Source organism: Rosa rugosa, chromosome 2 (genome assembly GCF_958449725.1).
Source record: "Rosa rugosa chromosome 2, drRosRugo1.1, whole genome shotgun sequence".
NCBI lineage: Eukaryota > Viridiplantae > Streptophyta > Magnoliopsida > Rosales > Rosaceae > Rosa > Rosa rugosa.
The window spans coordinates 13,244,940-13,272,860 of record NC_084821.1 but is presented as its reverse complement, the minus strand read 5'-3'; the positions used below and the strand labels follow the sequence as shown (position 1 = coordinate 13,272,860).

General features: G+C 38.2%; 6 protein-coding genes and 1 long non-coding RNA gene across 12 annotated transcripts; 5 read left to right on the top strand and 2 right to left on the bottom strand.

Annotated features, from left to right (window-relative positions):
• Positions 1-1,502: 1,502 nt before the first annotated feature.
• Positions 1,503-5,178, bottom strand: LOC133728055 (serine/threonine-protein kinase STY17-like). 3 transcript variants are annotated; one of them, XM_062155478.1, is made up of 7 exons: positions 3,706-5,178; positions 3,166-3,436; positions 2,897-2,987; positions 2,533-2,657; positions 2,276-2,437; positions 1,919-2,201; positions 1,503-1,717 (listed from the first exon to the last, which is right to left on the bottom strand). In XM_062155478.1, exons 2-7 carry the CDS (start codon positions 3,358-3,360, stop codon positions 1,701-1,703), a joined length of 873 nt encoding a protein of 290 aa, XP_062011462.1. In that variant the 5' UTR covers positions 3,361-3,436; positions 3,706-5,178; the 3' UTR covers positions 1,503-1,700. The 3 variants fall into 3 exon arrangements, with proteins under 3 accessions (XP_062011462.1, XP_062011461.1, XP_062011463.1); XM_062155477.1 differs by having other exon boundaries at positions 1,503-2,201; positions 3,706-5,172; XM_062155479.1 differs by having other exon boundaries at positions 1,503-2,201; positions 2,533-2,636; positions 3,706-5,170.
• A 1,416-nt stretch (positions 5,179-6,594) lies between these two features.
• Positions 6,595-11,291, top strand: LOC133733066 (subtilisin-like protease SBT4.3). Of its 2 annotated transcripts, XM_062160675.1 has the most exons (13): positions 6,595-6,789; positions 6,933-7,024; positions 7,268-7,514; positions 8,147-8,186; positions 8,280-8,371; positions 8,480-8,574; positions 8,669-8,915; positions 9,005-9,497; positions 9,603-9,700; positions 9,790-10,011; positions 10,097-10,208; positions 10,281-10,494; positions 10,596-11,291. In XM_062160675.1, the coding sequence occupies exons 1-13, from the start codon at positions 6,776-6,778 to the stop codon at positions 11,132-11,134; spliced, it is 2,505 nt and encodes an 834-aa protein (XP_062016659.1). In that variant the 5' UTR covers positions 6,595-6,775; the 3' UTR covers positions 11,135-11,291. The 2 variants fall into 2 exon arrangements, with proteins under 2 accessions (XP_062016659.1, XP_062016660.1); XM_062160676.1 differs by lacking the exons at positions 6,595-6,789; positions 6,933-7,024; positions 8,147-8,186 and having other exon boundaries at positions 7,344-7,514.
• Positions 11,292-11,424: 133 nt separating this feature from the next.
• On the bottom strand, positions 11,425-13,448 carry LOC133733067 (pentatricopeptide repeat-containing protein At2g01860). The gene has a single exon (XM_062160677.1). It carries the CDS (start codon positions 12,972-12,974, stop codon positions 11,529-11,531), a length of 1,446 nt encoding a protein of 481 aa, XP_062016661.1. The 5' UTR covers positions 12,975-13,448; the 3' UTR covers positions 11,425-11,528.
• Positions 13,449-17,105: 3,657 nt separating this feature from the next.
• On the top strand, positions 17,106-18,661 carry LOC133733494 (uncharacterized). Its single transcript, XR_009857738.1, has 3 exons — positions 17,106-17,787; positions 17,875-18,480; positions 18,582-18,661. It is a non-coding gene; the product is annotated as an uncharacterized LOC133733494 (long non-coding RNA).
• A 5-nt stretch (positions 18,662-18,666) lies between these two features.
• LOC133733493 (U-box domain-containing protein 35-like) lies at positions 18,667-20,474 on the top strand. 2 transcript variants are annotated; one of them, XM_062161123.1, is made up of 6 exons: positions 18,667-18,754; positions 18,835-18,956; positions 19,221-19,271; positions 19,563-19,624; positions 20,077-20,158; positions 20,246-20,474. In XM_062161123.1, the coding sequence occupies exons 1-4, from the start codon at positions 18,695-18,697 to the stop codon at positions 19,567-19,569; spliced, it is 240 nt and encodes a 79-aa protein (XP_062017107.1). In that variant the 5' UTR covers positions 18,667-18,694; the 3' UTR covers positions 19,570-19,624; positions 20,077-20,158; positions 20,246-20,474. The 2 variants fall into 2 exon arrangements, with proteins under 2 accessions (XP_062017107.1, XP_062017106.1); XM_062161122.1 differs by lacking the exons at positions 19,563-19,624; positions 20,077-20,158; positions 20,246-20,474 and having other exon boundaries at positions 19,221-19,551.
• Positions 20,475-21,943: 1,469 nt separating this feature from the next.
• LOC133732051 (protein THYLAKOID ASSEMBLY 8-like, chloroplastic) lies at positions 21,944-24,086 on the top strand. The gene is made up of 3 exons (XM_062159506.1): positions 21,944-22,427; positions 23,276-23,666; positions 23,798-24,086. The coding sequence occupies exons 1-2, from the start codon at positions 22,050-22,052 to the stop codon at positions 23,663-23,665; spliced, it is 768 nt and encodes a 255-aa protein (XP_062015490.1). The 5' UTR covers positions 21,944-22,049; the 3' UTR covers position 23,666; positions 23,798-24,086.
• Positions 24,087-25,475: 1,389 nt separating this feature from the next.
• LOC133732189 (uncharacterized) lies at positions 25,476-27,838 on the top strand. Of its 2 annotated transcripts, none has more exons than XM_062159679.1 (6): positions 25,476-25,907; positions 26,395-26,491; positions 26,828-26,997; positions 27,119-27,194; positions 27,288-27,347; positions 27,548-27,838. In XM_062159679.1, exons 1-5 carry the CDS (start codon positions 25,782-25,784, stop codon positions 27,302-27,304), a joined length of 486 nt encoding a protein of 161 aa, XP_062015663.1. In that variant the 5' UTR covers positions 25,476-25,781; the 3' UTR covers positions 27,305-27,347; positions 27,548-27,838. The 2 variants fall into 2 exon arrangements, with proteins under 2 accessions (XP_062015663.1, XP_062015664.1); XM_062159680.1 differs by having other exon boundaries at positions 25,479-25,907; positions 26,395-26,482.
• The last annotated feature ends 83 nt before the right edge of the window (positions 27,839-27,921 follow it).

Here is a 27,921-nt window from a genome sequence, read left to right as displayed (position 1 = left end):
GGATAATGCAGCTTGTATTAAACAAATGAAGTTAGGTTTCATCAAGGGCGACAACACCAAGCATATATTGCCTAAGTTCTTTTATTATCAGCAACAACATACACTTCTAAAGATTGAAGTGAATCAAATATGATCAAAGGATAATGTAGCAGACTTATTCACTAAGTAGTTACCTAAATCCACCTTTGAGAAACATGTGAAGAGCATCAGATTGAGAAAGTTATCCGAACTCCCATGATCATAGCAATCAGGGGGAGATGTCGACATCAGGGGGAGGTATGATGTCTACATGTTCGATCTCGAAAAGTGAAGGACGTGTTGTACTCTTTTTCTCCTCCTCGAGGTAGTTTTTTGTCCAACAGGGTTTTTCACTCGAGCAAGGTTTTTAACGAGGCAATGATTAAAGCGTCACCACCAAGTTTGAGCGGCACAAGGGGGAGTGTTGAAGAATGTTGACATTTAGTGTGCCTTGTCAAACTAGGATTAGTTCTTTGATTGTAGCAGGAGAGAAGGTTCTAGAATTCCTAGTCCTATTCAGATTAGTTTTCCTTGTATCATAAGAATATGTACTTTGTAATCCCTATATATAGGGATCCTATTATCAATAGTGGAACACACAATTCTCTCATTAATCTCTCTTGAATTCTCATATCCTTAAACATCTTTTACTCCCAAAGAAAACATAAGACGATGAATTCTTACGTATGACAAACGTATTACGTGGTTGGTAGGGCTGCCAATCAGTGAACATGCAAGGCGTGTTTTAGGTATTTCATTTTAATAAGTAAAGATAGTTTCGGAACACATTTAAAATTTTCTGAATTTTGATTAGGCTGCCCCACCGCCACGTGGTACGTTTGCTTAATGTAAGAATCTCTCAACATAAGACTGTTACTTTTTATCTCTTTGTATTCTTACAAAATTCTAATTAGAAAATTACATACAAGTAACAGACCAAATTAAAAAAAAAAAAAAATTCATCTTGTATTAGATTTATACAAATAAGAACACAAAGCTCAGGCCCAAGGAGAATGAAGTAGACCTAATATTTGAGATTTCGTGCGTAATTACAAACTAATACAATTTTTTGTTAAAATGACTGCTATGCCATTGTCAAAAGGTAGTCTAATCGTCTCTTTTATTTTCTCTTCTCAAAAATCCTCAACTTACAGTCCCTCCATTTTATATAGGCTATGTTTGGAATGGCTAGGCTTTTCAGAAAAGCTGGCTTCTGCTTATTTCTGAGAATAAGTGGCTGAAAAGCAAAGCAGCTAAGTGTTTGGTAAACTGACTTTTTATAAGTATTGTCAGTGACAAAAGCAGTGGTAAAGTGTTTGGTAAACTTTAAAGTAGCTTGTGCTTTTTTTTGTAGAATGACCAATTTAGACATGAAAGATTTTTTTTGCCTTAATTTTTTGGTTGATCATTAGGTTCATGATTTAGTAAAAACAGAATCATCCGATCACAAACATGAACCATTCATCAACACCTCTATGCAAATATATCAAAAATCATATCATATTTCACCAAAAATTCCTCAATTTCTTGTTTACAACCAATCAGTCCAAAATTTATAATTAAAATAAGAACCCTAAAACTCTTGCAACATTAATCCAATGTCTCCCTTCTGAATATACCTAGGATAATTCTATTCTTCTCTCTGGTGAGGCTGAAAATGATATGTATCTTTCCCAAGAACATCAATGCTGACACTTAACTGCAAACAGCCAACACAAGTAAATCATGCAGCCATAAAACTTGTACAAAGAGACCTGAAAATGCATGAGCATCTGCAAGCTATGCAGTAGGCCAAAGCATTATATATCCCACATAGCCCGCAGACTGCAGACCACATAGAGGCTTGGCATTCTGGTTTATTTGAGTATCAACAACACATGTTAAAGCACAAGAAAAAAACCTTTGGACTTCTCTTCCATGTCTACTTTAGGGGTTTCGCTCGTTTCATTGTGTGTAGCCATCAAAGAACTAGTACTGGGACACTCTGGTGGCAGTATAGCATTATCAGATCTGAATATCCGTTGGGGGATTGCGGGTTTTGACGGTGAAATAGTAAAGAGATAATGCATGAGCATCTGTATAATTTGGCTAAAGTTGGGCCGATCATTTGGATCCTCTTTCCAACATGAGGTTACTATCAAAGCCAAATCCTCTGGCAGGTCTTCTGCACTTGGCCTCACATTCTGAAACAACGTTTATGACCTCAGATTTTGATGCCAAAGAAGACACTTCGTTATGAATAAAATTATGTCGTTACCTTAAAAGCAGCTGCATATGCTGCTTGCAGATTTGACATGTCTTCAAAGGGCAGCTTGTTCTGAATGAGTTCCCACAATACAATTGCAAAGCTGCTATAAGCATCCACCTTATGATTGTAATGCTTCTTCTCTCCATGTCTTAATGTAACTGTGCTATAAAGCTGCCACCAACCATAATTAGTTTTCTGATATAAAAGACCGCTTACAAGACGTATCATTAACATATGTTTAACTTTTGAATCATAAAATGCAGTACTTTAGGAGCTATCCACCGGTTTGTCCCAGTTTCAGCAGTCATCATTTCTGTTAATGACTCCTCTCTTACTAAGCCAAAATCCGCAAGTTTAACTGTTTTATGGTCTGCAGTCAAAATCAAGTTCTCTGTGAAAAGGACAAGACCAAAATGTGAGATCCAAAACCAATCCTATCTTGTTTTTAATATCAATCTGGCCTTCTTGACTTAATTTACAATCTGAATTATGAAACATGATGAGCCTTATTATAGACTGTCTCTATGAATATATTAAAACTAGAATAAAGTTCTGCAGGGTTGTCCAGTGAATATACTATGTATGAAAGACTCGTACCTTCTGCACTATGTATGTATAGATGCTTCTTACCATAATCATTGTGGGCAAACATTTTTAAACAACTCTTGGTCACCATATCCCATAATCTAACAGTTTTGTCCATTGAAGATGAAAGCAATAGCTGCATATCAGATCAAAATTAACCCAACTCCTTATCATATAAAAGAACATGCATATACATTTAATCATAATTGAAATTCTCATAAGGCCAGCTTCTAACTTAATTTACTATAAAAAACCACTACATTTCAGCTTTAAATGCAGGATCATTAGATGGCAAAGATTAGGTTAAAACTGACCTGATCTCTGGACCATGATAGGTCCAGTACAGCATCCAAATGACCTTCGAAAGAGCACACAAGTTTCTCCGAGAGGACAAACACGAATTCGTGTACATGGACATAGTCAGGAATGGGATTAGCTTTCCTAGAAGAGCCTCCCTTCCCCTTCTTTTTCTTCTCAGAAGAAATTGCAGCTTCAGAGCTAAGACACATTGATCGATCTGGATATGGGGACACCAAGGAATGCAGCGGGTTCGTTCTATATCTAATTCAATTTCGTTTTCTTTTCCTTTAGTTTCACGGAAAAACAAACAACCAAAACCACTCAATCAGATCAATGGCCATTACAATGGCTGAGTGTGATAGAATGAGAGAAATTAGGCCAAATGATTTTGGCGCAATTGGTCCTAACCCAAACCCAAAAAAAAAAAAATAAAGATCAAAACTAGCGTTAAGAACCAAAACCCATATCCCTTGATTGCCTCCCAACAGTACTCTATCAACCCCAGAACACCTTAAAAATAAAAAATTTTGTTGAAGGCGAGATTAAGGACAAACCTCAGCGGCGAGATACTTGAGGACAGCCGACTCGCTTGGCGTACTTGCCTGATTTGAGGAAGAGAGTGATACGGCCGACGTGAAATTGGAGGCCGGTCTTGGAGGACCTGGAGACGGATATGGTGGCCTTGGGCTTGCCTCTGCCACCCTTGAAACTAGGAGAAGTACTCATATCGGAGATTGGATTTGAAACCCTTATCGAAGCGAAAAGATGGCATTGTGGTGTAATTGCTGAAAGGAAGAGAGGATATATCCCGGTATTTCGAAAATTTCATTAAACTATAGTGAGAAAAGCAGCTGCCTGCTTCTGCTTTTCGACCAAAGAAGCACTGGCTTCTGGGAAAAGCCAGGCAAAAGTAGGTTTACCAAACGGATCACCTTCAGGTGCTTATAAGCGGGGGAGCAAAAAAGCCCCCCCAAATGCACCCATAATCCCTAATTTGGAGTTAGCAAAACCCTTGCCTCATCATCAATGGGCAAATCCTCCAACCAAACCTACCGGCGCCAAACTCGAACCTACCGGAACTGGCTGGAGCTCCCGGAGGACGTCACCGCTTCCATACTCTCCCGCCTCGGCGCCATCGAAATAGCTTGATTTGTTGCATACAGCCAGAAGAGTCGCGTCTCCGGCGGTCTCATGGTGGTGCTCTCCCTCAGATCCTTCTGCGCAGAATCTCATTCTCGTGCATAGCCTGCTCTTCTCTCGACCTAGATCTCTGCAACTTTAGACAGCGCTTCCGAACCCAAACCATCCAACTCCTTGCCCATTCTCCGCAATTTCTCCAAGCGTAGCACTTTATGTCGTTCTTGCAGTTCCTGCTCTTCAGGTTCATGGCGGTGCTCTTATGGCGTCGTTTCTTAATTTGTTGCATACATTTAGCAATGGCTTGATTTGCTTGCAGTTTATGTATCATTGTGTATAAATTGGTCAATTTCAGAGTTTAGTTGGGGTGTGTTTGGCTTTGTGGAATTGAAAGTTCAATTTGCAGTGCTTATATACTAGTTTTCTGGTTTGCTTTTGGTTTATGGCTTTGTGGAGGTTTTACATGAGCTCAAAGTCTAAACATTTCGTGTGCAGTAGTAGAATTGGAGGAGGACGAATGCAGTAGCAGAATTGGACGAGTACGAGTGCAGTAGCAGAATTGGACGAGTACGAGTGCAGTAGCAGAACTAGATGAGTATGAGTGTAGCGAGTGCAGTAGCAGGATTAGACGATGATGAGTGCAGTAGCAGAACACGAATACAAGTATAGTAGCAGAACTTGACGAGTATGAGTGCAGCGAGTGCAGTAGCAGGATTTGAACAAAAAAGAGTTTGAATTAAAGAAAACTAGTCTGCAGTCACATGCTCGTATGAAAAATTTTTGTTGTTGAAAAAAAAAAAGAAAACAAAGTGGGTAGTTATTGCAGAAGAAATAGATTCAGTGATAGTTATTGCAGAGAGAAAATAGTGGGAGAGAAAAGTGGAGTGGGGGTTGTGGAATCATTTATTTTTAATTTTTTTAATAAAAATCTATTTTATAATTGTCCTATTTATCCTTGTGATTTAATTTATTCTCAAAGTTTTTTAATCTTTCAAGGTTAAATCTGTCAAAATTTTCAGTTTTGGCTAACAAAGCCTCTTCTCTTAATAACAGTACTAGTCTGCAATCACATGCTCTGCATGTGTACGAAAAAAATTTCGTTGTTAAAAAAAAAATAGAAAAGTGGGTAGTTATTGCAGAAAGAATAGATTCAGTGGTAATGATTGCAGAGAGAAAATAGTGGGAGAGAAAAGTGGGGTTGTGGAATCATTTCTTTTTAATTTTCTTAATAAAAATCTATTTTATAATTGTCCTATTTATCCTAGTAATTTTATTTATTCTCAAAGTTTTTTAATCTTTCAGGGTTAAATCTGTCAAAATTTTCAATTTTAGCTAACAAAGTCTCTTCTCTTAATAATAGTATAGATAATTAATATTTAGTTATCCATACATGAATGTTAGAATTGTAAATGTCTTATTGACACATGACAACAAGACTTGTCCTTATGTGTAAAATTTTATCCTTATAAAACTCTAAATCAACTTGTAAGGATGTATTTGTGAATTCATTTTTTATCAAGGGCTTATGTGTGGTTTGCTAAATTCTAATGTTATGGTCCGTAATTAATGCTAAGGGGGGTGTATTCAATTCAGATTTTAAAAGATTTTGTTTGAGTTTTTATAATCCATGGATTTACTTAATCCACGGATTGTTTAAATTCTATATGGACTCTGATTGATTCTAATGGATTGATTTACTAGTATTTGTTTAGATTTTACAAGTTCTTATGATGTTTTTGGTAGGTTATTTTTTTTTTCTTCTTTAAAAGCAATGGATGTATGGATCCAACTATAATGCTAGATCAGTGACAAAAAAAAGAAACATGTGTGTATGTATCATCTTAACAATACCATTGAAAGTGAGCTTAATTAGATGAGTGCCACCTATTGAGAGTTGCTTCTTGTTCTTGTTCTTCTTTTTCTTCTTTTTTTTTTGTTTGGTGGAGAGCTTCTTCATTTTTTGAGTGAGAAAGAATCCATCAAAATCTCTTGAAAAATGGTTGGATTGTTTTTGAGTTTTGATAAGTATAAAAAGCACTATAAAATCCTTCAAAATCCAGCATTTAATGAAATCCTTAAAAATCCGTATACTTTTGAATATCTGCAGATTTGAATGGATAATTTTAAATCTTAATTGAATACATCAAGATTTTAAAGGATTGTTTAAAATCTCAATTGAATACCCATAGATTTTCAAAATACAAAAAAATCTTGTAGACTCTTAAATGAATACACCCCCCTAAATCTCAATCTCTTATCTTCAGTTCACACAACTTGTAAGGACTTAAATGTCTACATCAGCTTTAATTCCCAATCCTTATTGCCGATACCAATCTCTTATCCTTAATTGTCTTTTTAAAGCACTCACCCCCATAACTTGACCATTGAAGAATCAACGATGGCTAAGCATGGAGCTCTTCTTTCTTTCTTGTGCTTTCCTCATTCTAATACTCACTGTGATCATGAGCTCAGTCTGTAAAGCCTTTTATGAAGACAGAAAGGTAAGAATCAACTTTGCGGCAAACCATCCTCTTCTATTTTGCTGCATTTATGAAATTGTAAAGAAAATGCAATTTTGAACCCTGTAAGCCTTATTATTGCATGGTATACTTTACTACTTGACTATGATGCAATGATTATGCAGGTCCATATTGTGTACATGGGGTCACTTCCGTATAAGGAGTACTCTCCATTTTCTCATCACCATGGTATGCTACAGACTGTTGTCCATAGCAGGTAGTCTATTTAAACCTTTAGTATTATTTTTCATATTTTTGGTCATAAGCAGTTCTCCTGAAAATTTCATGATAAGAAGTTACAAAGAAATTTTAATGGATTTGCTGCCAAGCTCACAGATCAGGAAAGAGAGAAACTTCCTAGTGACTGCTTCATGACAGTTCCTTTTGTCATTAGAAAGGATTAATACACATGCTTGCTGGAAAATTTATCATATTTATAAACTGTGTGGATGCACTGCAGATATGAAGGAAGTAGTATCTGTCTTCCCGAGCACAGCATTACAACTTCAAACAAGAAGATCTTGGGACTTCATGGGTTTCACTGAGAAAATTGATAGACGAGGCAATGTCGAGAGTGATATTATTGTGGATGTGATTGACTCTGGAATTTGGCCTGAATCAGAAAGCTTCAATGACGAAATTTTTGGTCCTCCTCCTAAGAAGTGGAAATGTGCTTGTATGGGCGGCTTCAATTTCACTTGCAACAAGTAAGTGCCGTTAACTTTTGTCACTCTAGCGATATGATTTGCTTGAGAAGTAATCTATAGTTGGAAATAATCAAAGAGAAAGCAAATATTTGAGCATATACTTCACATGAAACAATCAGAAGTGGTTAGTGCAACTCTAAATCTCAAAACATGTTCTTACACACTCCTATAGGTGTTTTGCTTTTAAAAATTGTTATAATGGTGTTGCCTCTATATGTAATGTTGTCCTTAAATAATCTCTTTCTGGTGGGATGATTTATATTTTTCATGGGAGTGAGTTTACTAGCTTTTGAACCAGGCTTTTACAAGGTCAAAAGTTATACATTAGGGACAAAAGTACTGCCAACTGATCCCAAGCAGGTCTCATAAATAATTACTACATATATGGAAGGCTCATCATATCATATGGATACTCTGAATTATAGTTATGAGCCAAATATATAGCTATATTTAATTCCATAAATGAAAATTAAAAAGAATGGATACATAATCTGATGCTTTGCAGATGTTAGATTTTGTGTCATAGTCCCAGTATAAAGTTGTCTTTGCCTATTTTATTTTTCTGAGCATTCAACAATGGCCAAGCATGGAGATTTTTTACTTTCTTATGCTTTCCTCATTCTCATACTCAGTTTGAGCTTATTGTGCAAAGCCAATGATGAAGATAGGAAGGTAGGAGTTCATCTTTATTGGTTGCAGACTTGTGACATGACTTTATCATCCAATCCTAAAATAACATGTAGATAATGCCGTTTGATGTTGCAGGTTCACATTGTATACTTAGGGTCACTTCCTAATACGGTGTACTCACCATCGTCTCACCACCTTGGTATATTACAGAAAGTTGTCCAGGGAAGGTACATAGTTTCTACATCTGATGATCTGAATATTTAAGGTTACCCTTTTTTGTCCTTCCGAGTCAAAAGATTTTTTAGGTGTTATCTTGTTTCTGTCGTTCTCTGCAGAGGTTCTCTCGAAAATTACCTGATCAGAAGCTACAAAAGGAGTTTCAATGGATTTGCTGCCAATCTGACTGACCAGGAAAGAGAAAAACTTGCTAGTGAGTGCTCCTAGACATTTACGATTATAACTAAAGGAGCAATATGGTTTGGTACATATGAATATTTATCATGTTTACAAACTGTACAATGCAGACATTAAGGAAGTAGTCTCCATCTTTCAGAGCACAAAATTCAAACTCCAAACAACAAGATCTTGGGATTTTATGGGATTCCATGAGTGTATCAACCGAAATGCTACTATCGAAAGTGATGTAATTATTGGTGTTATTGATAGTGGAATTTGGCCTGAATCAGAGAGCTTTCAAGACGAAGGCTTTGGTCTGGCTCCTAAAAAGTGGAAAGGTGCTTGCAATGGAGGCAAGAATTTCACTTGCAACAAGTATGTAAATAACTTTCATCACTACATATTGCTGGTGTAAATAATCACTAAAAGGAGATTATCAATAATATGGACTGTAAATTTTGCAGCAAACTCATTGGAGCTCGGTATTACTCATCACTGCAGTCTGCAAGAGATGAAGTTGGTCATGGAAGCCACACTGCTTCAACAGCAGCAGGGAATGTTGTGAAGGGTGTTAGCTTTTACGGACTAGCACAAGGAACTGCAAGAGGAGGAGTTCCCTCTGCAAGAATTGCAGCATATCAAGTATGTGATTTGGATTCGTTCTGTAGTGGACACGATGTGTTGGCTGCTTTCGATGATGCCATTGCTGATGGAGTTGACATCATTACACTTTCCATCGGAACAGATCTTCGATCTGAATTTTACAAGGATCCTATTGCAATTGGTTCTTTTCATGCCATGGCAAAAGGGATACTAACCTCCAACTCTGCTGGCAATGAAGGTCCTGCAGGCGATACTGTGTCAAGTGCAGCACCTTGGACACTTACAGTTGCAGCAAGTAGCATTGATCGTCGGATCATTGACAAGGTTGTTCTTGGAAATGGAAGCATACTAGTCGTACGTGTCTCTGACTTCCTCTATCTTTTACATAAAAATTTCACAGCATACTTATTTTAGATTAATTTTCTGTTGAAATTGCTAATTGTCTTTGCATACACACAGGGGACTTCCGTGAACACTTTCACATTAAATGGATCAAGTTTTCCTCTGATATATGGAAAAGATGCTTCACGTCATGAATGCTCGGACTCCCAAGCTGGGTGATGCTTCCACCCCAAGTCAATTTATATGTTAACAATATTGTAAAGGAAACAATAATACGCTAAAGTACTGATTTCTTGCACCTCAGGTTATGTGATGAAGATTGCCTTGACAGCGATTCAGTTAAGGGAAAGATTGTGCTATGTGATGCATTCGCTGAAGCAGATTTTGTGGCTCATAAAGCTGGTGCACTAGGTTCTATTTTAAATAATGACGGAACTGGTGATTTTTCTAATGTTGTCTCATTACCTGCAATAGCTTTAAGCTATGAAAACTATAATGCAGTCAAGTTTTACATGAACTCCACTAGGTAAGGATTCATTTGGATACTTGATCATAATCTGATTGTCTCATGATGTTTTCCTATAATGATTGACTGTGCCTCTTGTTCATAGAGATCCTCTAGCAAACATATTAAGAAGTGAAGTCATAAATGACCCGGCTGCACCAATTGTCGCTTCCTTCTCTTCACGTGGACCGAATCCAATTACACCTGACATTATAAAGGTAGATCCTTATTCTTCATATATATGCATGATATTAACAATTTTTCTTACTTCATGCTTTAATGTGATTCAGCCAGATATAACTGCGCCTGGTGTAGACATTTTGGCTGCATATTCGACTATTGCCTCAATTTCAGAGAGCCCCGAAGACAAGAGGCATGTAAAGTACCATATATTATCTGGAACCTCCATGTCTTGCCCTCATGCTGCTGCTGTTGCTGCGTATGTTAAATCATTCTATCCCGATTGGTCTCCATCAGCTATAAAATCATCTCTTATGACTACTGGTATTGTCATATAACAGTACTTTTTACAATAGTTTCTCGAGTGAAACACTCATTTTGAATTTTAACTATCCCATATGTCCAAATCTTTCTCATGCCTGCAGCTTGGCCAATGAATAATACCAACAATGCACCTGCTGAGTTTGCTTATGGATCTGGACATGTCAATCCTGTAAAAGCTATAGATCCCGGGCTTGTTTATGAAACTTCTAAAGAAGATTTCATAAACCTACTTTGCATGGACTATGATGAAGCCAAAGTGAGACTGATATCAGGAGATAACAGCACTTGCCCTACAGGCTCTGACAAAGGATCACCAAAGGATCTTAACTACCCTTCAATGGCAGCAGCAAACATTACACCGAAGAAACCTTTTACGATTAACTTTCATAGAACAGTTAAAAATGTTGGCCTTGCAAACTCTACTTACAATGCCACCATCTTCCAAAGTTCCAAAGACGTGGATATCAAAGTTGTGCCTGAATTTCTATCCTTCAAGTCCTTGAATGAGGAGAAGAGCTTTGATGTGGCTGTTGTTGGAAAAGGTTTGATAGGTGGATCACTAATTTCTTCGTCACTGGTTTGGTCTGATGGTATTCATAACGTTAGGAGTCCAGTTGTGGTGCGTACTGAAATAGCCTAACCATAACTTCATTTCTGCATTACTGAGAGTACTGTTGTATCTCAACTTACACTTTTTTTTTTTTATCAGAATGATAAACTTTCATTAATAGCTATGGTTAGTTACAATCATTGGGGTTAAGGTGGTCTCGTCAACTTATACTGTTTTTACAAACATAATGAAATAATCTCTCTTTTGTAGACTGAATTCGAGAGCTTCACAGCATATATTGGTTTGGTTATATTAGAAGTTTCATTGTTTCAGTGAATTTTGGTTACACATACAATATCTAAATCAGTAGCACACCATGATGAAGTCAGTAAGCTGATGGAATCCATCCAATATTGGAATCATATCATCCAACATTAAGTAATGAGTAATTAGTAATACAAGTTACGACAGAAAAGTGGACTTTTTAAATACCAAACTTTTTCTCTCTTTCTAATTGCAACAAATGAGACATTGTTTCTTGATCCAACTTCAGTCCTCCCATCTCTACCTCCTTGCAAATCTCTCTACACTTGGCTAGCCGCCCAGAAACCATGTAAATTCTGATCAAATCCCGGTATACGTCATATGTTGGGGTAAAACCTGCTTCTTTAAGTTTTGAAAAATATCTTGCAGCCCTTGCAAGATCATTCAGAGCAACAAAAAGTTTTATTACAACTCGATAAGCTGGAAAGTCAAAGAGACAATTTGAAGCCTCCATTTCCCAAACCACAGCCAAGGCCTCCCTGTATCTCTTCTCAGAGTAGCGGCTGTGAATCAAAGTTGTGTAAATAACGACAGTTGGATCGTGTCCAGATTGTCTAAACCAATCATAAACACTCTCGACCACTTCAAATTTTCCAAGCCTAATGCATACTTTCATAATAGCAGTACAGTCCTGTTGGCTTAAACTCAAGTCTTCTCTTTCTCCAAGCTCCTCCAGTAAGGTCATTACAACCATATGTTTATCAGGATTTTTCCCAAACTCTACTATTAGCTTGGCGTACAAGCTGGGATCCAGCTTCCTTTGATTATCCTTGGCTACCGATACTAGCTTCCAAGCTAGATGCAAGCTTCCTCCTTTAATGAAACCTCTCGCCATTGCCTCAATCACACCACGACTCGCGGAACTAGTGAACTTGTCCAAATTAAATGGCAGTTTCAGCTCATGGTTCCTTGCCAGGACCTCAACTGTCGAACTCAAAATCCGGTCATCAGGGTACAGCTGTGGCTGTTCCTGAGCCCAACAGAAGGTCTGCAGAGCCCTCTCAGGAAGCCCCATGTGACCCAATTCCCGAATTGTCATGGAGAGAGACCCTTTTCGCAGAAAGTGAACCCTCTTGTTGAGAACTATGCTCACATCTTTATCCGCTGCAAGGCTTCTAATTTCCCTTGCCAAACCAACAAGGGCATTGGGGTTCTTGTACACTTGCTTAGACATTGGTCCAATCTTAACAGCATTTTTCTTGGGTGATGGAAGTCTCGAAGGTCGAACCTTGTAAGGAAGTGGGAGTGGTAGAGGCCTCTGCCTATTCAAACTCCCCGGCTTTTGGGGTATTCTCCCTTGGAAAAGTGACTGAATAGCTTCAATTTCATCCGATTCCCAAACAATGTCGCCATCTTCAGTATACTTTTCTTCTTCTTCTTCTTCTTCTTCAGGGAACTCTGGCTCACTGGCATCATTGCTTGTCTTGTTCAAGAATTGGTTGACTCCGAGATCAGGAGGAAGCTTTGCTTGCCGCGGATAGCGAAGGTTCTTGGGCAGGCTTCTTCTCCTTGTACTACTAGGATGCACCATGAAAGCCACCCTATCATTCCTTGCAAAATTCTGCGGACACAAAATGGGAATCATACCAAAGACCATGCAATCCATTATCTCCAACCTACTTCCACCAGCAGCAGGGCAGAGATAATTCACAGAGGAATTTCGTCGAACACGTGGTGTGCAGTGCACACTTGTGATTATGGGTGATGGGTGGAAAACCTACTCACATGGCCATAGCAATTGCCCACAGCCAGATGATGAGATGTTATCTACTGCTAGCAAACTGCAAAGTTATTCAGGTTGGCACTGAGGAGGAGGATTATTTGGTAATAATGGTTGGGGGCTTTTCCTCACAAAGAAGCTTCCATGACTAACTATTCTTAATTGCCTTGCTCTAACATCTCATTATAAACTTGTGAAACACAACTAAGAAGTAAGAAATATACACCTGGGACAAAACCCTGGTGCTATGGCAAGACACAAGTGGTTCTAACTACATGAATTCTGGATACCAGATTGAGGTGACACATTCTATTCTTGGCTTACATTGTTTGCAAAATACGTTTATATATGATGGAAACAGTCTAACGCTGGCCTACTAGTTAACCATACTAGCCCGTAATAATACTAAAAAAAAAACTAACACTTAACATGAGCTTTATAATTAGTAACACTTCAGTAAAAACATGAAACTCGGGCAAAATGTCTCTGTATCAAAGCGACACATACCAAAGGGTGGCGATTGAATATTAAATACACAAAACTCGTGTTGACGGGCCCACAGACCGAGCATGCCAGCCCCCTGCTGGTGCGGAGGCTATAGACGGCCCTACACAGAAAGGATAACGACTCCAGGAGGAGGAGAGCGCGCGTCCGTACACGTAGACGGGTGCAATGCCTTCAGGTTGAGTCGGTTTGAAAACTGGCCTAGACCCCAGCCATCCTCAGCGCCTATATAACGGGGTCTCACTTTCACTCTCGAGGTATTTTTTTTTTTTTTTTTTTAATTTTTAGGAGAATAAATTAAATTCATAGATACTTAAACGTCAATACAATCAAACTGAATAGCGTCCACCACATCCAGATGAGCTTTTGTTAAAAATAAAGACTGACTATCTATATTTCTAGCTAATTGTGCAAGTAGATGAGCAGCCTGATTGGTAGATCGTCTAACATGAGATAGAGAAACATTGGAAGCAAAAACCAAACTTTGTTATAGGTCCTCCACAAGAAAACCCAAATCAGAATAATCTACAGCACTATTAGAAACAACATGAACCAACTCCAAACAATCAGTTTCAATCCGAATCAGTAAGAAGCCTTTTGCCCTGGCTAGTTGAACCCCATGAAAACATGCAAGGAGTTCAACATGTTTAGCAAAAGACACATTCTCTTGGCTATATAAAAATCCACCAATAAAACTCCCCTCACAATCCCTGAACAGTCCTCCTAGACCAGCCTTATTAGCATAAGCAAAATGAAATGGCACATCAACATCTAGTTTAATGAATTAATTCTACCAGCGGTTTAATTTCTTCCATCTAATCACAGCCCCATTATTCATAGATAATAAATGTTTAGAGTGGATAATGTCACTAGCTGCAATGGAGGTTTAAAAGAATTTTCCCACAGAAATGATAACTTACCAGATAGGTCGGACAGCCAATCAATGACAATAGAATGTGAAGTTGCATTGAGGAGAGGCGCAAAAGGCGCGAATTGTTGAACCTCCATAGCAACCCTCAACATGAATGGGTGTCTCCACCCCCTCATCACAAAGTGGACATTGTGTATAAATATCAACCCCACATTTGAGTTATTGATCATTTCAAGGATGCCTTCTGCTTTCCTCCACTCTAACTTGAGCGTCGTGGCCTAGTTGAGTTATTGATCATTTCACTGCAAGTGACCTAGTGGTTCTTGCCTAGTTGGGCGTGCTCCCCAACCTAGGTTCAAACGCCGAAGCTGTCAAAGTGGCCAGGCACTGTGCTGCAATGCACAATTGGAGCATTTCACATGCGCCGAAGGGGTTTATCTTGGGCCTAGGAAGCCTTTGGGTTCCCCTTGACAAAGTCAAAAAAAAAAAAAAATAAATAAATAACTTGAGCATCGAAGGAGTGAAGTTCGGATAACTCTAACTTTCTCTTAACGAACTTTTCTCTTCTTTTGTAGATCTCGGCGGAAGAGAAATTTAGCGTGTGGTGTACTAGTGTTCGTCAGCTCAGCATCCTCAGCGGAATCATTCCTAAACAACTTGATTGAGTGGTGATATAAATCATATAATATACAGAGTCTGACTGCTACCCGATGTTAAAATGTTGAAAGGATAGAAAAATAAGTATAAACTTTGAATAAAAATCATGGTAAAACTGTAAATGTAACGTCCCGAACCTGAATTTACCCGTTTACTAGTCATTTGGTCGGTAAACGACCTTTACTTTCATTTTTATTGTCATTTCAGCACTTTTAGTGGCCCTAAAAGTTGACTTTTTGTTCGGGTTAAAATCTTAGAAAATGTTCTTCATGAAAGTTGTAGAGGACGTTAAACCGAGTGCGTGGATATGTGGTAAGTAAAAATTGGAGTTCGTATGCGAAAGCTATAAGCGAAATACTAAAGTTACTGTTCATATGATAAGTTTCTATAAATAGCCAAGTTATTGTGGTAAGTTTCCATTTTTGGAAACCTACCGGTTTTTCTCTCTCTTCTCCCCCGATCCTTTCTCCTCTTCGGCCCGATTTCTTCTTCCTCCGATTTCTTCCTCCTCCGGCCACCCCACGATGGAATCCGGACATCATCTGGCTCGCCTCTTCACCCTGGTCACGTCTGTGGTGGTGTTTTGTAGCGATTTGGCCGGAAGAGCTCGATTTTGAGCTGTGAAGGTTACTGTAGCAGTTTGGAGTTTTCATCGATTTCAGGCGATTCCGGCCGTCTCCGGCCACCAAACCGGCGTCGAAGGTTTGGTTTTTGACATAGATCATTTCCCCTAAGGTCTTTCATTTCAATTTGCAGTGTAGAGGTCGAATTAACAATTTCAATTTCTAGGGTTCTTGGAATTTCTGGAAATTTTTGCACCGGCCGGTTTCGACTGTTTAAAGGTAAAATTGGAACTTATTGTAGTTGTGAAAAATGTTGGGTCTATTGAGTAGGTGGTGCTACTAAAATTTGGTGGCCATCGGAGGTGGTGGCCGCCGGCGTGTGGGGCCCACGCGCTGCCACTGTTGGTGGCGCGTGGAGGCATGTAGGGCAGTGTTTTAATTTCAGTTTTTAGCCCATTAAATTGTATGATTGTTGTAGAGCATGTATGTGAAGTTTGGTGAATTTTGGAGGAGTTTGGAATTATTTGTGAATTTCCGAAGTTTGAAGTTTTGTGATGGAATTGTTAGAAATCCGGCCGTCGGATTTTCCTCGTTTTCATTGTGGAATATGTAAATTGAGGAATTGGTGTTGTGGAAGAGATTTGGGTGGAATTTGAGAAGTAATGGAGATAGGGATTTTCGGGTTTCGTTTAGGTTCGTATTTATTTTATCGGATTGCCGTTTACGGAAATATAATTGTGTACAGGGCAATGTTGCGAGCTACGGCTAGATGAAGGAACTCGTTTGCGTGGTCGCCCAATAGTACTGTGAGTGGACTTTTGTTTTAAATAATGATGCATGCGTTTATTTTCTCGAATTAATGCTTTACCTAATTAATATATTACTTTCGAGCATACCAATGGATTTCGGAAATTTATTTCGATTTATCACGTGGATTTTCTTTCAATAATGATTTTCATGAAGTAATTATGATTTATTCCGGTTATGAATTTCGGATATTAATTTGTTATGCTCGGATTCGAATTTATAATTTATGTTAATTTTCGACGAATCATTTTCCGAGGTAATTTCCGGAATTAATTATATTCTCTATTCGTTGATTTGAGATTTTTGGAAAGATTTTCGAAATGGGATTTCGATGAATTTATTTTCCTATTTATTTATCGACTTTCGGTTTTGGCATTGGGAATGTCTTGTTGATGATCCACTACTACAGAAAACAAGATTGGGGACACATGGGTTTTGGATACAATGACATCATTTTAAAAATGCGTCCTTGTATCATACTTAGGACGTTTCAGTTTTTATCAAAACACGGAGAGAAAGCAAGGACACCCACCCAGCTAAACAAGGACGTAATTAAGACAAAGGCGCCTCCAAGTTTGGTATAACATCACAGGTTCGATTCGCTTATACCCAAACATAGAAAGCCCGGTATAAATATAAGTCTCCCAAATCACAGTACTCTGCTTCAAAATTGAAAAAGAAAACCCTAAATTTTCACTTTCCCGGGTTCTCCAAATTTTCCCTCTCCGAGTTTCAGTTTCCCACCATCGAATCTCGCCAAATTCACTTTAGAATTCACCCCGTTCATTTACTCAAACCCAGGTATCTTCTCCTTGAGCAGAAAAAAAAGAAACCAAGTTTTATCGATGTGCTCTGCTGCTCAACCACCGCTTGATCACAGCCATCGAAGATTAACTGAGGGAGTTTATAAATGGGTCTGGGCTCAGAGGAATGAACTAGAAGTCTCGAGAGAGGACCACAGTCCTCCGACCGGGAAACGACCGCAAGGGAACCCGATTGGAACTCTCACGTCCGGCCACCCCACGACGGCGCGCGAGCTCCATTCCCTTCGTCTCTGCGTCGCCTACCTCACCGTAGCCTCTGATCGTCCATGCACTAAACGGAGAAGAAGAATCGACGATGGGAAGCTTTGTGTCTCCTCCGGCGAGTTCTGCAATTTCTGGCTACTCCGGCCACCGTCTGAGCTGCTGGTGATCCGGCGCTGTTCTTCGACGCCGGCGGCTTCTCTGGTTTCTCTTGGTTCGCTCTCCACCTCAGTTCATCATCAGTCGGGTTTCGGTTTCGAGATCAAAACAAGGTGAGTTGAATTGCTTTCGGCTTTGGTGAATTGTGATTGTTGTTACGCTGTTGACGGGTTGAGGTTTTGGTGGGGATGAAATTCCAGAAGCTGTGAATTGGTGGGCATCAAATTGCCAGTGTATTCATAGCCGGGTTTCGGGAAAGAGTTGAAATTAGGAGCCTAGGTTTTTCACCTGCAATTTGTGCTATCGAAGGTAAATCGAAGTTCTGCACCTTTGGCACGTTTGGCATATTGGATGAACTGTGGTGTTTTGCCTAGTTTAATAATTTGTCAAAATTGGTTTTTCTTCTCCGTTCTTCCGGGCAAGTCTTAGACTTTAATTTATGCAATTGTTTATGTCTGCCATGTATACCTGGAAGCAACTAGAATAAGGTCTGTTTACTTGATTTCCCTTACTGTATAACCTTAGTAATATGCAGTCATAAGGTTTCTCAGTTGATTTACACACAGATAAGATCGAGGGTATGACTTGTTATTACTTTATTTTGAATCTACCTTCTGTGCAACCTGTATGAAAGTAGTAATCTGGAAGTGGTTTGAACCGGCATGGAATCTTTAAGAGAAAATAATTTGGAAACCAACCAAATCTGAGAGCTTTTCATGAGCAGATGGCTCGTCTCTGAAGTGGTTCTGATTTTAGAGATCAATTTCAGAGGTTGATTTTCCAGAGGCTGGCTTTCACTCAAAGGGGTAGGTATTTAATTCAAATTCAGATTCAAGATGGGCTTGCATATGTGTTATTTGGGCTTGTGCTTCCTTGGAGTTCATTTTAACAGATATATAAGTGGCAGAGAAATGGATCGAAGTGAAATTCTTGAAGCAGAGGACAATCTCACATTGCAGATACCTTCCCCTCTGTCGATTGTTGCCACGAGAAGATGTAGTAGCTGCATATAGAAAGGACATGGAGTGGCAGACAAGTGAGCTGCTTCTTCCATACAAGAAAATGTGTACTCTTAAGAAGGTATGACTTTCTTGGTTGTTGAAATTTGATATAAAGAAATCCAGGAAACGAGAGCGTAATCAGCTTTATTTTGAATGTAGGTGCAAGTTGATGTTGTAGTCATTGAGTCAGATAATGTGGCAAATGCAATAGCAGAGGAGGTTTCTAAGTCTGCTATAAGCAATCTTGTCATAGGTGCCCCATCTCGTGGCTTGTTTACAAGGTGTCTATCCAACTTTTCTTCCTGTTGCTTTAGTCCCAATAGATATGGTTGCTTTTACTTGGTATATCACTATCATACTGTCTTTATGTATATGTAATGTGGAGTAGTCTGTGGTTTTGGTTATTTTCCATTGATGGTGTTGACACTATACTACTCTTAGGAAACAAAAAGGGACTGTCCCCAAAAATCTCAGCTTGCACACCAGGATTTTGTACAGTCTATGCTGTTTCAGGGTTGCCTATTTTGTTATTGTTTTATCTGCAGGTGGCAGCAGGGTTGCCTCATTTCTTCTGGGGTTGTTGCATTAGCTTTGAGGTATATCATGTATTGACCTTGTTCCATTTTGTTGTAAAAAGCTTGAATCATTGTGGTAGGCAATGTTCACTAGCTATGTTGACGAATGATATATTTATATGTCTTTATGTTCGTACTGAAGTTTGAATGGACTTATGAACACAATAGGGTAATCTAATTAATATCATGTACCATATTTTCAATTTCAATATTTTCTTATAGTTCTCTGTTATTTGAGTGATACTGTAAAGATGTTGAGTTTCTTCTTCTCTCCAAGAGAAGATTATTGATTTTTGGGTATGTAAATTACAGGGAATGAAAGATCAAAAGCTTGATAGAAATATAAAGATACAAGGCCCTTCTTGATTAATCAGGTAAATTTTGTCTAGTGTTTCCAATATTGGTGGGTTCTTTTGTCTAAATTTCTATGAGAAAAATTAGAACACTTACATGCCCTGATACTACTTTTAAATTTTAAACTTTACAAATTCTAAGCAAACTTATGTTCGCAAATGTTACTTTGTTTACTACTTAATTAAGTTTAGCTCAATTTGTTGCTTTGGTTATTTCTTGCTGGGAGTCATGAATGAAATGTGTCTGTACATTATTTAATGAACAAATGTTACTTTGTTTACTACTTAATTAAGTTTAGCTCAATTTGTTGCTTTGGTTATTGCTTGCTGGGAGTCATGAATGGAATGTGTCTGTTCATTATTTAATGAATGTTGTGCTATTTGTTTTGTTTAGATAAGGCTCTGTACATTTGTATGTTGTGTTTTTGTTGTAGCTTGTCCAGTGGATTGATGTTTATTTTTTTTTATTGCAGGTCTAGGGATTTGAATTAGTACGTTGCTTCATGCTATGAATAGATTAGATTACATAAGTTCATAAGGAAGAAAATTTGAAAGGTAATTTAGAGTTTCTTGTTGAACGTATTCACTAAAACTACACACTTAAACTTTGTTAACCACTTGTGTTTTTGTCAATTGTATCAGATGGTGACTGAAGATATATATTGAAGATTAGGCCAAGTATGTATGTCTATTGTCATCTAGGATTACATAAGATTAGAAAGTATAACTAGGAATTACTTACTGGAATGTGCTTGTAGTCCAGTATATTGTAACGAGTAATAGATGCACTGACATTTGTTTTGGGATTGTAAAGATGATTTGTATGTAAATGTCTTCTTTTCGTTTCAAGGACAATTTTTTTTTTTGTGTTCTATAATAGATATAAGGACGTTTTTTTAGCGTCCTAATATACATTAGATGACCCTTTTTTTAGATTTAAGGACACTTAAAAAGTATCCTCATATACATTAGAGGATGCTCTTCTAATGTCCTTAAAGACATTAGATGACGTTTTTTTAGTGTTCTTAAAGACATTAGATGATGTTTTTTTTTAGATTAGAGGACGTTTTTCGAGCGTCCTTATAGATATTAGAGGACGTTTTTCGAACGTCCTCTTAAGTGACTTACAATGATTCCTTGATAGATGACGTTTTTTTTGCGTGTCATCTAAAGTCTTTGAAGACGTTTTTCGAACGTCCTTAAATGCTTTTTTTGTAGTAGTGATCTAATTATTCTTTTAGCGTGTGGGACACGCTGTAGATTTATGTGACTTTCTACGAGAATTTCCGGGTACGGTTGGGAATCGTACCCGTGTTTTCTTTATTCACAGGACTTATGGGGAAGCCTTACTGATTTTCGATTTTTCGTATGATTTTTACCCGCCATACCTGGGTCGTCATATTTATTGCTAGCTAGCCTATTAGTACTCCTCCCTGCTTACTATGTGTTTGTGGGTGAGTAAGAGCAGAGCATGGGATGCTCCAGAGTGTGGGACACTCCGTCCCGAGCCTGGGAGGCTCCCTTCTTTCGTATGGTGAAACTTCTTCCCCATATTTTATCGTTGCTTGACTAGTGGGGCTAGTCTGATTTTCATTATAGCCAGCGGGGCTGGTCTTATTTTCTTGAGAAACGAGATTTCGATTTTACAATATATTTTTCGAATATTGTGACTAGCGAGGCTAGTCGGTTTACTGTTTTGAAATTCTTGGATTTAAATCTAAATGTGTTTTCTAATTGTTGCATGCATCGGTTTTTAATGAAATAAATGTGGGAAAGTATGAAATCTTTTTTCTCTTAAATTGTTTATTTTTGTCCACTCACGCTAACGTTTTCGTCTACTTTCCCCTGGGCCTTTCGGTTTCTAATGCCCAGTTTGCATGCGCTATTAGTTGAGGTCGGGCGTACATGGTTCGAGGTATAGTTGACGAATAGCTTCCGCACTTCTTTGTTTGGCTCTGATCTATTGTGGGTTACTATTTTGGGCAGTCCACTTTAGGGGTGACTTGACCAGTTCTCGGTAGAGTTATCACTAAGGTGGGCCCCGCAGGGCCACCTCGGATTTCATGGTGAAATTCGGGGCGGGTCCTGTCAGTAAAACACGTAAACAACTATTTTAAAGTAATAAAATTCATTGTTTTATAAATATTTATTGGTTCATTATTCAGAACTCGGAAGATATGTGTGCAAAATTTTACGGTGTTGCAATTTAAAAGAAAAAAATGTCATCAAAAAATTTAAAAGAAAAAAAAAAACAAAAACAAAAAAACACTATTGATGTCTTCGACTGTAAAACACTAAAACCCAAGTCTAAAGTCTAAACGACTAAACCCCTCTCCCAGTTTCGAGTCTTTCGACCCAAATAAGAGAGAACCACTGCACCACTGTCGCAGTCTATGTTCTACATATAATTTCTCATTTGCCAAACTCCTTTAAATTCATACATCTTATGGCGATTCGTGCATTTTCAAGATCAAAATTCCCAACTTTCTCTTCAATACTCCTTCAAGGTCTAAAACGAACATCAATCCGAGAGAACCCATTTCCTCCAAAACCCACTTCTCCAGGACTAGAAATCGAACCGTGGAAACCCATTTGTGGGTTTAGGCTATACCATGATGGGAGGCCTAGAGGACCCCTTTGGAGGGGTAAGAAGCTGATTGGCAAAGAAGCCCTTTATGTGATTTCGGGTTTGAAGCGGTTTAAGGATGACGAAGAGAGGCTTGGCAAGTTTATAAAGAACCATGTTTTGAGGCTTCTGAAGATGGATATGATTGCTGTTCTCACTGAGCTTGAACGCCAAGAAGAGGTCAATTTGGCTATTAAGGTACTATAAAAATGTAACTATGCTTAAATTTAGTGTCTTTTTGCATTTGCTGTTCTGGGTTGTGCCGAAAGTTTCATTCTTGGGTTTGTAATTTATGCTATGTGAACACGGTTAGGCATTGCTAGTATAAGATCTTTGTGAAAAATTGTTTAGTGGGTTTGGCTGCTGATGTGTTTGACGAAATGCCAGACCTTACTGTACATTGTTCGAATCTTCAATATGCTTAGATAGTGTTTAACAGATTGAGAAGAACCTGGTATAAGTACTAGGTCTGCTGGGTATTCCTGTTGGCAATGCAGGCTCGTTGGTATATGATAAATTTTGATTGGAGTGAGTCCTTTCTGTGGCCAATTTGATCGTTGGCAAGTAGTCGATTGGGCCTTGTTTTTTCATATGCAGTTATAGATGTTAAGAACTTAAGATGGCTCTTTAGATTTAAATGTTGAAATCTCATTCTCAAACAAGGAAATGAACAATGACTTGAGAATGCCGTATTGCCATGTGAAAGAGAGGCTGAAAAGTAGTTTGTGTTTAGATTTTGGTTTATTGATTCTTTCAAAGCGCTTAACGTCAAGCCAAACGCTTCCAGTACATGATGGTGTTTTCATTTGAATTACTTTCTGTCCTTGATGCAAAAGTGCAGTACTGGTATGCTGTATGTTTGCACTCTGGGGACTTGTTTGTGAGACTACCAGAGAAGAAATTGGATTTTATCTATTATTTGAAAGGCAATTGCTTCTAGATTGCATTATCTTGGTTTTCTGTTTAAGCTGCCAATTTTGTTATGGGTTAATTTATTGTAACTTCTATTAATCAATTGGCTTACAAGCAATTCAATGACTTCTCAGGTATTTAAGGTGATTCGAAAGCAGGATTGGTACAAGCCTGATGTCTATCTTTATAAGGACTTGATCATTTCATTAGCAAAATCTAAGAAAATGGATGATGTTATGCTGCTGTGGGAGTGCATGAAAAAGGAGGATCTGTTTCCTGATTCACAAACATATACAGAAGTTATCAGGGGATTTTTGAGCTCTGGTTCCCCTGCTGATGCAATGAACATATACGAGGACATGAAACAGTCTCCAGATCCACCAGAGGAGCTACCATTCCGGATTTTGTTAAAGGGACTTTTGCCGCATCCCCTTTTGAGAAACAGAGTCAAGCAAGACTTTGAGGAGCTCTTTCCTGAACAACATGTGTATGACCCTCCGCAAGAGATTTTTGGCTCCTGTTGAGGTTCACAATCTGTGCTCTACAACTAGTTATATCTATTCTAGACTTCAGCATGCACTTCTCTAGTCTAGGTGTGCATATCGTATTGATTTCCCGTACTTTCATAATCCTAACTGAGTTTTATTTGGTTTTAGGTCTTCAACTTTATTCTCATTTTATTGAAGGACATCAGCATATCTCAACCAGATATAGGATTTAGGATTGCATGCCAGAACCACTAGGAGGATGGGTATCCCACGTAATGACATGCAGTATTGCTATTCTTCTTTAGAGCTTTGAAGTTTTGAGTTCCCAGAACATAAACTTGTGATCTGCTGTAAAATGTTCTTTTAGGCTTGTGCACCAGGTAAACTTCTCTTTCTTGATGTAGATGAGCTTGTACATTAACTGATAGGATAGTTTTGATGGATGTTGGTTTCTATATCCCATGTATCTTGGCACTGGCAATCTCCAAGCTCAGGAGGGATTTCCGGTGGCAAAGCACTCTGTTCCTTTTACATGGGTACATCAAAATTTAGCTAGTACTGGAAACAGTGAGACCATGTGGTTTAGATGCTCAAATGACTGGAATAAGTGCATGCCATTTGGTTAAAGTAAAAGATATCTTATCTGGTGGAGTGATTTTCATTCTCGAAGTTCCCTCTTTTGGAATTTGATTCTGAAGAATTACGAATGAGATTCATGGTGTTATGTGAGACCTACATGCACTCCACATGCCCTTTGATTCTTTTGCAATGTAAAACTAAATGAGCAGGAATGAATAACCCCTCTTTTCAGTTGCATTCCAGGCAAGGAAATAAGTAAATAATAACCACTCCTCCTCTTTCTTTTTTTTTTTAGAGAGAATAGATTTCTTTATATTAAGCAATGGAGACGGATACATCAGAAATTAGTACATTGGACAGCCATGGCCGTTCGTTCGGGACTCAGGTACCAAATGTGCTGTCCATAAATGAAATCTCTTGGATAGAATGGTATGACGGGACTGAGGTTTGGCTTGTAGAGAACTTATTGCATAATAGTGAGTGGTAAAGACCAAAAGGAAGAGAACAATTTGCTGAACAAATCCAAACCACGTATAGCGGCAACATCAAGCTTCAAATCAATGAATCATCAAACCTACTGAAAACAATAATTGTACCACCTTTGTCGTAAGCATTCCACTTAATCCAACAAAGACTCACTTCAAAATCAGACTCATATGTCCACCAAAATCTTAAGTTTCACACAATTTCACTAGCTTTTCGTGGACATATGGACATGTCATGCTTTTGGAATAATATTTTTCCTATGTATCAGTACCAGATAAGCCTGGTGGGTTTACATGTGAATAGTACCTTGATATTAACAGGAAGAGAATGTTGGACCAAGCACCACTTGAAGCATATCCGACATTACAAACCTTATCCAATTATCCCTCTTTTGTGGGATCACAAGCATTGAGAATTAAGATTCATTCCCCCCTGAAAAGCTATCAACTCATATTCAAAGATAAATCAGTCCCAAATGGCCACTGGCTAGGGAAAGAAATAGAGTCATGTATAGATGCATGACTTGAGAGCTAGGGAAAAGCCACATCCATAAGCACAAAATCAGTACAGAAAATATGCGATGATTCGAAAATGGTTGTTAGCTAGGGCAGTGAAGATGCATTTCGATTATGTACACAACATCAACACAAAAAACGTAAGCAAATGATTCGAGGTGCTACAATTATCGGTTTAGGATAACGTGGCATCGAATTGGATCATTTGTACACTTTGGAGGACAGATGGTGCCCACGTGGCACTTATCTACTATGCTTTGGGTGAGAAAGGTGACATTATATGTGTATCAAAATCTCAGAGCGAATAGAATTCGAGCAGATCAAAATCTGGCTTGCATAAGAATAGCAAAAGGACCCTTTATTGATGATGAAGGCACATGGGCGGCACTAAGCAGTGCCGTCTTTTGTAGAAGAAGAAGAAGAAGAAGTAGCAATATATAGATTCGATTTCAGAGGCTCCTGTTTTCTAAGTTTCTTCTTCTGCAAAGCTTGCCTGCCTTTTTCATCATCTGTGTTTTTCTTGGGAGCTGTTTTTGTTTGGATAAGCTTTTCTATTTGACTCGGGAAAAGAGATGGAGAGTGTGAAGAAGCAAGGAAATTCGTCTTCCTCATTGACTGCTGAACTTTTTGGGTTCAAGGAGTCACCACCCAAGTCTTCAACTGGGATTTTTGCTTCGATTTTCCCACCACCATCACAGGTATATATATTCTTCTACTGCAGTCAAATTTGTAAGTATTCTTGTTCTGCTCAAGTAGCTTCTGCTGAGAAGTCGGAATCACTCAAAATAAAAGCACAAATCTTTGGAAAAGCTGAATTTTGGTTTTTGTTGGGATTAAAGGAACATATGCTTGTAGTTGCAAATTTTTAATATAAACCCATTTGTGGAAAAGCAAATTCTGTTTCAGAAATACTACAAAGGTGGAAAAAAGATTTGTTTAAGTAAATCAAAGATATTTGTTTAAGTAAATCAAAGATAGGTGATGAACTAGATTCTTTTTTTTTCTTTTGTGTTTTTTTTTTTTTTGTTTGGCAAGTGACTAGGTTTGCATATGTTGCTTGGAATTGTAGTTGAGTGTTCTATATTGTTGACTAGTGTGAGGATTATGTCTAATGAAATGTCTTGGTCACTAAGACACACTGAATAACTGTTTGTTGGATTTATGAATCTCTCCATCTGATTTTAGGTGGTAGGGAGAAACTCTTCAAGCTCTGAGCTGACTGAATATTGGCAGAAACAGTCCTTGGGAAATCAAGCATGGAGCACCAAGCAAGGTAATCAAGGTTTGTACTATTATTGATCCATCCTAGTTTTGGTATCCAACCATATCTTAAACTTTTCTTTAATAACCAACAACTTTGGCTTTTCATATAATCCGGATCATTAATGCTTAATTTAACTTCCTGTTTTACTCCTAATTGAGAAGAAAGCTTGGTTGTTTGATCAGCAATCTTACTAATTTGTGAGGGCTGAGGGGTTGAAGTTCTTATAACTGTACCATTTTATGCCCCATGATCATCTGCTTCCATTGTAATTCTCTTGAAACTCTTGATGTTGGATATTGTACTATGTTTTAAAGCTTATTTTCTCGACCTTTGTATTTCTCTTAAACAATATAGCTATAAGTAGCGAAGATGCACGCTATAGCTTACCCAACAAGGACAGCAGTTCAGTTCTTCAGGGAGAAAGAGCAGAACCATGTCACCTAAGTTCATCTCTTTACTATGGTGGGCAAGAGGTCTATTCTCAGTCCCCAAGTACCCCTCATGCCTCTGGATCCTACCCTATAGTGAGTCTTGATGAGTGATCATCAATATATATACAGTACTGTGATCTAATAGTGTCAGCATGGTTAACCAACAATTGGATGTGTAAAACTAATTGTGCTCATTACTTTGTGATTGATTTAGTTCAAGGAAAAGGGTGGAGAAGATGATCCAAATGGAAGCAATGCGAACAGTGCCGCCCGAGGAAATTGGTGGCAAGGTATTCATATAACAGACGAAACTTGTACTGGTTACAATTTACAGCTATGTTGTAGAGTAGATAAATTGCTGAACTTCTGGCGTGTGTTTGCAGGTTCGCTCTATTATTAGGACCTTGCCTTACCTGGCCATGAACTCTTCATCTATTTTCAAGGTATATTGACTTTCAGATCCATTTCTTCAGATGCATCTTCCTTATTATCTTCGCATATCCTGTAATTCCAAATGTCTTTTTGCATCGTGTCTCTTAGTTTCCCTCTTTTTAATGTACTCAGTTTTTGTTTAATTAATTAAACCTGTTAAATACTTGGACTATATGCAAGATAAGTAACTGGTGTATGTACTCCTTTGCAGGAATTCATGAGGCCTTGGTTTTAAGTATGGTGAATATGTACTAGAAATAAGTTGCTGATGTCAACAGGAGGTTGCAAAGAGATGCCTCTTAGTCAAGAAGTGCGAAACTTTTATGTTGGTAAGGTCAACTGTTTCACAGAGTTTGTTACTACTCTGCACTGGACTAAGTTTCTATCTGTTGTTTGAAAGATGTTTATGCTTTTAAATTAACGCCTGTAATGGCCGACGGGCTAATGATATGAACCTCTTGCTCTTCTATTATCAGCAAATAAAGTAGTTGCTTGAAGTGACTGGTTTCTTATGCAATGTGTCTTGTCATTATGAAGGCATTAGTGATACATGGTGTTTTGGAACGTAATGCTATTCTTGAATAG

What these genes read in the sequence shown, in the direction of transcription:
- LOC133733067 (XM_062160677.1), bottom strand. Translation starts at nt 12,974, where the DNA reads ATGGATTGCATGGTCTTTGGTATGATTCCCATTTTGTGTCCGCAGAAT.
- LOC133728055 (XM_062155477.1), bottom strand. Translation starts at nt 3,360, where the DNA reads ATGTGTCTTAGCTCTGAAGCTGCAATTTCTTCTGAGAAGAAAAAGAAG. An exon ending in TATCATGGTCCAGAGATCAG is followed by an intron (nt 2,988 to 3,165) that starts GTCAGTTTTAAC and finishes TCTGATATGCAG; the next exon opens with CTATTGCTTTCATCTTCAAT. An exon ending in ACCGGTGGATAGCTCCTAAA is followed by an intron (nt 2,438 to 2,532) that starts GTACTGCATTTT and finishes GGTTGGTGGCAG; the next exon opens with CTTTATAGCACAGTTACATT.
- LOC133732189 (XM_062159679.1), top strand. Translation starts at nt 25,782, where the DNA reads ATGGAGAGTGTGAAGAAGCAAGGAAATTCGTCTTCCTCATTGACTGCT. An exon ending in CACCAAGCAAGGTAATCAAG is followed by an intron (nt 26,492 to 26,827) that starts GTTTGTACTATT and finishes TAAACAATATAG; the next exon opens with CTATAAGTAGCGAAGATGCA. An exon ending in CCTCTGGATCCTACCCTATA is followed by an intron (nt 26,998 to 27,118) that starts GTGAGTCTTGAT and finishes TGATTGATTTAG; the next exon opens with TTCAAGGAAAAGGGTGGAGA.
- LOC133732051 (XM_062159506.1), top strand. Translation starts at nt 22,050, where the DNA reads ATGGCGATTCGTGCATTTTCAAGATCAAAATTCCCAACTTTCTCTTCA. An exon ending in AGGTCAATTTGGCTATTAAG is followed by an intron (nt 22,428 to 23,275) that starts GTACTATAAAAA and finishes ATGACTTCTCAG; the next exon opens with GTATTTAAGGTGATTCGAAA.
- LOC133733066 (XM_062160675.1), top strand. An exon ending in GGAAAGAGAAAAACTTGCTA is followed by an intron (nt 8,575 to 8,668) that starts GTGAGTGCTCCT and finishes TGTACAATGCAG; the next exon opens with ACATTAAGGAAGTAGTCTCC. An exon ending in AAGAATTTCACTTGCAACAA is followed by an intron (nt 8,916 to 9,004) that starts GTATGTAAATAA and finishes TAAATTTTGCAG; the next exon opens with CAAACTCATTGGAGCTCGGT.
- LOC133733493 (XM_062161122.1), top strand. Translation starts at nt 18,695, where the DNA reads ATGGAGTGGCAGACAAGTGAGCTGCTTCTTCCATACAAGAAAATGTGT. An exon ending in AAATGTGTACTCTTAAGAAG is followed by an intron (nt 18,755 to 18,834) that starts GTATGACTTTCT and finishes TTTTGAATGTAG; the next exon opens with GTGCAAGTTGATGTTGTAGT. An exon ending in TCTCGTGGCTTGTTTACAAG is followed by an intron (nt 18,957 to 19,220) that starts GTGTCTATCCAA and finishes TTTTATCTGCAG; the next exon opens with GTGGCAGCAGGGTTGCCTCA.